The 9059-nt window shown below is 32.1% G+C and overlaps 1 protein-coding gene across 1 annotated transcript; it reads left to right on the forward strand.

The window, feature by feature from the left end:
• Window positions 1-1982: 1982 nt before the first annotated feature.
• Window positions 1983-4931, forward strand: HELRODRAFT_174306 (hypothetical protein; the record flags this gene model as incomplete). The annotated part of the gene is made up of 5 exons (XM_009020835.1): window positions 1983-2055; window positions 2552-2628; window positions 2837-2989; window positions 3531-3884; window positions 4839-4931. The coding sequence occupies 5 exons, from the start codon at window positions 1983-1985 to the stop codon at window positions 4929-4931; spliced, it is 750 nt and encodes a 249-aa protein (XP_009019083.1).
• Between the last annotated feature and the right edge of the window lie 4128 nt (window positions 4932-9059).

Raw genomic sequence — 9059 nt, forward strand, 5'->3', positions numbered from 1 at the left:
ATTGAAGGCTTTAGTTTTAGGGTATAAAGTAGATTCAGAATGTCCAAAATAGAGTGAGTTACAATAATCAATTAGAGATAAGGCAGATAAAACCAGCAAAAAAACAAGCAATTGAAGAGCAAAACCATCAAAAAAATGTAAGAGTTTTTTTTAATTAGTTTAAAAATTATTATTAAAATTATTATTAAATTCTTATTAATTTAAGAAGACAAAGAAATCTTCAAAAATCAATGAAACCACGTCCTACCTCGGGAAACCGGGCCTCTGGACGCAAAACGAAGATTGATTGATTGACAAAAAAATATAACCGAGTCAAAGTAATCTAAGTATAGAAGTATAAAAAATTAAAGACAGGTCAGGAAATAAAAGTAATAAAAGAAAGATTGATAGAATTTTTAGACTTATTAAAACTTAGAAAGATTAAGCTTAAGTAACATAAAAGTATTTATAGAAGTAACAAAGTTAAGACATAATGTTAAATTATTAATGAATTAGATTCAGGAAAAAAAGTATATATAAAAGAATCATGACCATCAGCATAAAGTCGATTTTTGAAAAAAAATTATGCGAAGCAAATAAGACGTATATATATAAAAAAGATGACTAAAGAGCCTTGAGGTAGATTAAAAGCAACTGAAAAAGGAATAGAAAAAGTTTTTAAGACAACATGGGAGTAACGATCATTAAGAAAAGACAAACACCAGGAAAAACAATAATTCATGATGTTAAAAGACTGTTGAAAAAGTTTTAGCAAAAAACAATAATCGACAGAATCAAAAGCTGAGAAATAGTCAAGGGCAAGAAGAAAAGTGAGATTTCTAGCATCGCTTGCAAGAAAAATATCATTATGAATTCTTAAAACAGAACTCTCAATACTCAATCAATCAATCAATAAATTAGCTTATAAAGCGCTATTTCCGCGATGATCAACAGCGCTCCTCAATGAATTTTGAAAACAAATGGGTCTTGAGATCCGCTCTGAACTTCGCAAGTGATGGAGAAGTAGTCAGAGAAGTAGGTAGAGAGTTCCAGAGAAAAGAACCAGAAAAAGCAAAAGCAGATTTGGCAAAAGAGTGTTTAACACGTGTTAAGAAAAAGCGAGAACAAGAAGACGATCGTAAACCGGGGCGTTTAGGTTCAATTAATATATCTGATAAATACTTAGGAAATAATTTAGATTGAGACTTATACATGAACGTGCAAATTTTAAAAATTATTCTATATTTTATAGGTAGCCAGTGCAAGAGAACAAGATATGGAGATATATGAGAAAAGAAAGGGGCACGAGCAACTAGACGAGCAGCATAGTTAAAAGCTTTACTTAAAGGATAGAGTATAGAGTCAGGAAGACCATAGTAGAGCGAGTTACAATAATCAATCCTAGATAAGACTAACAAAGTAACAAGAAGGAGAAGAGTAGGATCATCAAGAAAAGGCAAAAATTTTTTTATTCTACGTAGATGAAAGTAAGAGCTTCTAGCAACACTATTAATCTGAGAAGAGAGAGACATAGTAGAATCAAAGATAAAACCTAGACTACGAAACTTATGAGAGACATCAAGAGTTTTAGAATCAGGTAAGATAATAGAAGGAATAGTAATAGAGTGTTTAGATTTATTAAAATAAATTAATTCAAACTTAGAAGGATTAAGTTTAAGACACATAGAGTCAGACCAAGCGATAATTGAAGAAAGACATAGAGATAAATTATGAAGAACACTATTGAGATTAGATGGAGGAAAAGAAGTATAAATGTAAGAATCATCAGCATATAGTTGACTAGAGAAAGAAAAGTTATTAATAATACGAAGTAATTCAGAAGTATAGAATATAAATAGAAGAGGGCCAAGGATAGAACCCTGAGGTACTCCGAAAGTAAGAGTAGAGAAGTTAGAAGAAGAACTATTGAGAACAGAAGAAAAACGATTACAGAGATAAGAAGTAAACCAAGATAGACAAGAATCAGTAATATTAAAAGAAAGATGCAGCAGTCTCAAGAGAATAGTATGGTCAACAGTATCAAAAGCCGAGGAAAAGTCAAGAGCAAGAAGAAGAGTAAGATTACTATTATCACTAGAGAGAAGGATATCATTGTGTATTTTAAGTAAAGAAGTTTCAGTACTGTGAGCAGGTCTGAAACCAGATTGTATACAGGTAGCAAGGAGTTAAAGTCTAAATAGGATGACAGTTGATTAAAAACTACTTTTTCTATTATGAACATTATTATACTATTATTTTATTATTATTATTCTTCTATTATTATACTATGAACAAGCCTAAAACTAGAATGAGTAGAAGGAAGTAAAAAGGTTAAGTTGAGATAAGAAAAGAGTTGCTGGAAAATCATTTTTTTTAAGTATTTTTGAGATAAAAAAAAAAGGTTAGAAATGTCTATAATTAGAAACAAAAAAATATTTCAAAGAATTTTTTAGAATGGGTGGATAGCAGAATTTTTAAAAAGAGCATAAAATTTAAAAGTTGAGAGAGATAAATTATCAAGATTAAGAATAATTGGATTGATAACAGAAAAAAAATTCTTCAAGTAACACAGCTTTAAAAATGTGCGTTCCCGAACCGTTTGCTCACCTGGATTCACTACGAATCCTCCGGATGGTCAAGTCAGAAGAGGTGGTGATCTAACCATAATATATAACGAATGAAAATTTGTAATGTAACACAATAACCTTGGTCGTCGTTTTGAAACGTTTAAGGCAATAGCCTGTCTGTTAATATTCAGATCAAAGAAAATTATCTGTCTTGGAGTTTACAGACCTAGTTCCACTGCTCCATGTGAAAGATCCATAAATAAGTTCTGCCAACGGTTTTTCACGATTAGTCTCCAAAGGCCGATCTTACGAGCGATTTCAGCATTCAAATCAACGATCGTGAGAACCATATATCATCTAGTTTTACAGAATTGATAGCAACATATGGTTTGGTTCAGATTGTCGATTCACCAAATCATGGTTCAAAAAATATTCTCGATCTGGTAATATGAGTGATTCGCTGGTGGTTCGCCAGGTGTTGGTTCACTCACCGGTGATGTCTGATCACTGAATAATTATTTCAGTTATGTCGCCTTAATAATGATGTTGCTGAAAAGGTTAGCTATGTCAGTGTTTTTGACCTTGTTAGGTCTTTGACCAAGGTTAAAGACTCTATAATGATTGTTCTATAATGATTGTTTTCAAGAAAGACAAGCTACCAGGATACGCGAAAAAGTTTTCAGACGAACACATCTGGCTCCGATAAAAATTGCTGAAAAAATCAGTTGTTACAGCTGCACGCCCTGTATAACTGTAAGAGGACTTTATTTTGAAATACAAATATCACCGAGAGTAGATCAAACCCAAAACAACATCGGCATTCAATCAACAATCTGCTCGGTGAACAAAAAGCAAACTTCTCATCATACATCGTAAAAAACTGGTGATTTTACGCGATTTTTCACTGACAAGGTTGCAGCTACCAGTGTAGCAACATCTCGCAATTTCTTTAAACTTAGTAAATTTTCAATTTTGGTGTTTTAGTCAAAATTCAAAGCCAACAACATGTGGTTTAGACTCATTTCTCTCAAAGCAGTTGAGATTTTTGAATTATTTACTGCCATTTCTTTTTTATTGTGGATAAATACTTCATTCAAAACTGGTGTTTCCCCGGGGACTGAAGTCGGCAATTTCGAACGATTGGTGCTTGCTTGTCTGTTTGGTCACCTGTCTGCCCACCGGTTGTTGCCCAGATTTCAGTCAGCTTACAGACCACGGTCATCTACAGAAACAGCTTTGCTGAAGGTGTTTGATGAGATTATCAATGAGGTGAATAATGGTAGGGAGGTGTTAATGGCTTCACTTACCTCATTTCAGCGATTGACAAAGTTGACAATGGTGTGCTGTAAAAGAGATTGGCGGTTTTTTTTGTATTTCTGACGTTGCTCTGGATTGGTCTGCCACGTTTTTGATGAATTGAATATAAAAAGTTCGTTACTGGTATTCTCCAGGGTTCAGTGATGGGGTCGATTCTATTTTTGATGTATGTTTCAGTGAAAAAATATGGTTTTGGGGTCCATATGTATGTTGATGATCTCCAAATTTATTCTGCTAGATTAGCAAAAAGTAATTTAATTTAAGAAGAGTTCAATCAATCAATCAATCTTCGTTTAGCGTCTAGAGACCCAGTTCCCCAAGGTAGGACGTTGTTTTCTTTGCCAAATTTTTGCGCCAAATTAGACGATCAGTTGTATCCCTTTCATTTAAAATTAGAGCTTTCATGTCTTGCTCGATTTTTTGCGACCAGGACATCTTTGGACGGCCTTTGGGACGTGTGCCAGGTATTTCAACATCTGCAAGAAAAATTATGGCACCGTTTCCACTTCGTTTGACTTGACCAAACCACTGCAAACGGTGTTGCCGGCATTCATCTTTTATGTCATCTAAACCAGCACGACGCAGGATTTCGGTAGATTTGATGTGGTCCATCAGACTAATTCGTTGCATCCATCGGAGCATATTCATGTCGGTTCGTTGAAGTTGTTGTTCCAATCAATATAAAGACAATCAATTCCGCAACAATATAAAGGCAAGGAGATGCCATTTATTTTAGGCTGCACGTATGCGTGCTCGAACGGCAGCTTCAGCTGTTCCAGTACAATCCAGAACATACCCTATATAATGAAACGATGTGACTTTCTCTACCGTAATGCTTTCAAAAACATTTTATTTCGTATTTGTTGTTGTGGATTGATGCAAGCAGGACAAACAAAATTGGACACTTTAGATAAGATGATAATATTTCAAATATTTCAAAATGCCATTCAAAATTCAACATTTAACAACACACAGACCTCTTTTCCGCTCAATGTTTACTACAATGCTACAACACAAACCACGCCTGTAACTAAATTACGACGCAAAATAATCGTCTTCTTAAAATGAAAGAAACACTTCATTCAAAATATAACAACACGATACAAAAAGTGATACCTTCAGTCATCATACATTTATGTTTTTCCGGACTTACTAATTAGTCTGAAAGACCACATAAAATCTACCAAAATCCTGCGTCGTGCTGGTTTAGATGATATAAAGGACGAATTCCGGCAACACCGACTGAGGTGGTTTGGTAATGTCAAACGAAGTGGAAACAGTGCCATAACTTCTCTTGCAAATGTTGAAGTACCTGGCACACGTCCCAAAGGCCGCCCAAAGAAGTCCTAGTCCAGACAATCGAGCAAGACATGAAAGCTCTAAATTTAAATGAATGGATACAACTAATCGTCTAATTTGGCGCAAAAAATTGATGGCAAAGATAACAACGTCCTACCTCGGAGAACTGGGTCTCTGGACGCTAAACGAAGATTGATTTATTGACTTGGCATTTTGAATAGAGGTGTTTTTTGACTTGAACAAATGATATGTCAAGCAGAGCAAAAAAAACGAAACTGAACTGCTTTCTTAGAACCAATAATTGCAACAGAAAAACTTATAAAAATAGCGAGCTATCGTGAATCACGTTTGAGAAAGTGAAGTCTTTCTATGAATTATAAAAGTTGAAGGATCAACTGTTTTGGTTTTTATTTACAGATATAAAAATGAAAATTAGATTCTAAAAGGTTATAGATAAAAGTTGATTATATGTTTTGACCAAGCTTATTTTTGATTTGATAGTTTTTTGCTGATGTCGTTGTTGCTTTTTATAATAGTAAATATTTCATTAACTTTACTTTACTTTACTGTGTTTATCTATCAATATTGTCCTAACGTAGTGTATTGTTTGAGACTAGTTGATTTGCAAGTGGCTTTTGTCTTTCTTTTGCATTTCGTACTGGTTAGTATGCGGTTTGTTGGATCATGGTATGTTTAGACTGTAAAAGACAAAACCTCGAAACAGTCAATAATTTCAACCGAACGGTTATGGTCAGTGCTGCATTTGATAGACTACAAAAAATGTCTGAAAACGGAAAGAAGTCAGTTTTATTACCAGCGTGAATGTGTGTCATGCAGCTTTTCAATCATTTAAATCATTAATCATGTTAAGTCAGGAAGCTTCATCAAAATGCAATTAATTTTTTAATTTCAAGGCGCTTAAGTCGCTTCATGGCGTTTATAAACGACATTTTTCTTATTATTATTTACTCACCACGCTCCTAAAGCTGGTAAAATATTTTGTTAATATTCCATGCCCAAGCAATTCAAACAATTTTATTATTCTACACGCTATGTTTACATTGACTATCATTTAGAGGCAGATCCCCCTATCGGTAAAAAGTTGAGCGTAGCATGCTAAAGATTCGATATAATTTTATATTTGCACTAGTTAAATTTGCGTTGTTTTCTAATTATATTTCACTGCCGAATAAAAAATGTAGCCTAAATCAGAAAAAAGTTCCAACACTAACAAAGAAATTATAAATGAAAGATCATCTTTGCCGACGTTAACAGAAGAAGCCTTCATGAATTCATCTGTTTTTAAAAAAATATAAAAAACATTAAAATAAAAATTTAACATTTCCTTAAACAAATTAACTTTGTTCGGTCATAACATCCTCAAAGTTTTTTTTAACACTTTCAAACCTTTTGTTCATTTCGTTGATTTCCCTTTTGCTTTTGCAGAGCATCTTATAAATTTTAAAATTATTCTTTCTAGTTTAATTCATTTCATGTCAATTACAGCGAGTCTTTAATAAAACCCGACTAACAACAACAACCCAAGTATACACAAAAATCGTGCATGGAATTTCAATTTAATTTGAAAAAAATGACTCACTTTTGGTTATGTAACAAAAAATGAACAAGTGTCATAAAGTACGAAAGAATTTTAAATACTGATGCTTGACAAAAATTTTCAAAAATGAAACAAACATTCTTGCATTCTTGAAGATGTTTTCAATAATCCTTCCTTTTGGCCTACCCTCCAAAAACTATACGAAGATTGAGCAACCAGAAAATAAAAAATTTACTCTTTCGTTTAGGGCTAATTTCCCTAGCAAAGTCAATAGTGAAATCATTCGTAATACATCATCAAAAAACTTAAAATGCCGAAGTTAGGCAGAAGATTCATCTCCTTTGGAACTAACTGGGTCATGACTACTACTAAAAGTGACCCTATTTCAAAACACTTTTAAAGACGAGATCAGATGAAGAACTTTTGATTAGAGCTATCCAAACTATGAACAAAACTAGTGCCCGTCAATTTTTTTTTACGCTCCAAACGTCTGGAACAGCCTGCACATATCTAAGATCTCTAAATAGTTATGACGTTTAAAAAACAGCTTAAACTTATTTTATTTGTATGTCAAAAATTTAGTTATAAACATTACGACTATTTAATATCCCTCAACATTTTTTAAATTTTTGTTGCTGTTTTCCTTGCTGCTTTGTTGTTGTTATTTTTTATTTAACTAATTTTTTAAAAATTTTGTTTATTATTTAATATTTTGATAATAATAATGTTTTTAAATGTTATTCAAAAATTATGACGTTTAAAAAACAGCTTAAAACTTATTTCATTTGTTTGTCATTAAAAAGTTATGACGTTTAACAATACAGCTTAAGACTTATTTCATTTGTTTGTCATTATTTAGTCTGCCCTAACATTTTTTATTACTTGTTATTAGTTCGTTGTTTTTTATTTAACTAATCTTTTTTACATTTTTGTTTTTCACAGTGTTGTTTAATTTTATTAATATAGATATTGCTTCTAAATATTATTCAAAATTTATGAATTGAACATGAAAAAAAAACCAAAACAAATACAAAAATGTCTCCTCATTATAAAGTTTTCGATTTAATTCCTGAAATGCTCGATCTAAAAAAACGCAAAAATATCCAGATAAACGAAGAATTGATGGATGTGAATAATAAGTTAAAATGTTATTTTGATATTTCTGTCATGTAGAAATTGAAATAAACAAGATAGGTTGTGTTCTTTAATAAACATCTATTTAACAAAACTGGATTGTTTTCAGAAAGATGTTTGTTGGAAATTCTCATGAAATGTATTGGCTGACGTGTCAATTCTTAGTTTATGCGTGGTGCATGCAAATAAATTTTACTTGTGATTAAAATTCAGATCAATTCTATTATCGTGACATTTATAAATTTTCCTTCGAAACTGATTGTTTTTCTTATAGATCTTCGTTTTTGGTTATTCTTTGTTAAATGAGTTGGCTTTGATTGCGAATGAGTGCTTTGGTTAGATTGGAGTTGGCTTTGAGTGTGAATGAGTTTTTTTGGTTAGACTGATGGTTTAGATATCTGTTTTTTATGTATTGTCAAATCTTCTTTCTTTTTTATGCCTTATCCTTTCAGGACATTGGCAACCCTCAGCCTCCACAAAACCCGATCTTTAACACTTTGTAGTAGTTGAAATGTGGTGATATTCAACAAGTGACACAAGGACTTCACGACTGTTATTCGTTGGTGACAGTGATCTCTTTTCCCTGCAATCTTTCCAGCAGTTGCTTGATTTTGCAATTTTTCCTTACGCATGATGTGACCAAAAACTTTAACTGCCCCTCATCGGATTATCTCTAGTAATTTCCTCTTTATCATAACTTGACTGTTTTAATACATACTCATTCGAAGTATGAGCCACTAATTTTCATAATTCTTCTCGAAAACCACATCTCAGCAGCGTTAATCTTTTTTTTATTTTTTCACTAGTTAATTGTTTTGTTGAATTTCTAATGTAGTTCTAAGTATTTTCATGTATTTATTACCTTTTTTGAAATTATTTCAACTGTTGTCGTGTATTTTTACTTTTTACGAATTCTCAACCTACTTTTTAAACATTTTTTAACATAAATTCAAGCATTTTTATATTTTCATGGTTTTAACTTTATTTAAATTTTGAAGTAATCAAATAAATGAAAATAACTAGCACCAGTCGATCCGGGTTGATGGAACTCGCTAGTTCAATTTTTATTTAACTCATTGGCAGAGGCAAACATACCTGCCTTTAAAAAAACCTAACAACAAACCACAAAAACAAAATATCAAATTACGATAAAACCAGTTTGATTAGAAATTAAAGATTAAATAATTAAAAAATACTGAAAGTTA

The sequence above is a fragment of the Helobdella robusta genome (genome assembly GCF_000326865.2).
Source record: "Helobdella robusta unplaced genomic scaffold HELROscaffold_29, whole genome shotgun sequence".
In the NCBI taxonomy this organism is placed as follows: domain Eukaryota; kingdom Metazoa; phylum Annelida; class Clitellata; order Rhynchobdellida; family Glossiphoniidae; genus Helobdella; species Helobdella robusta.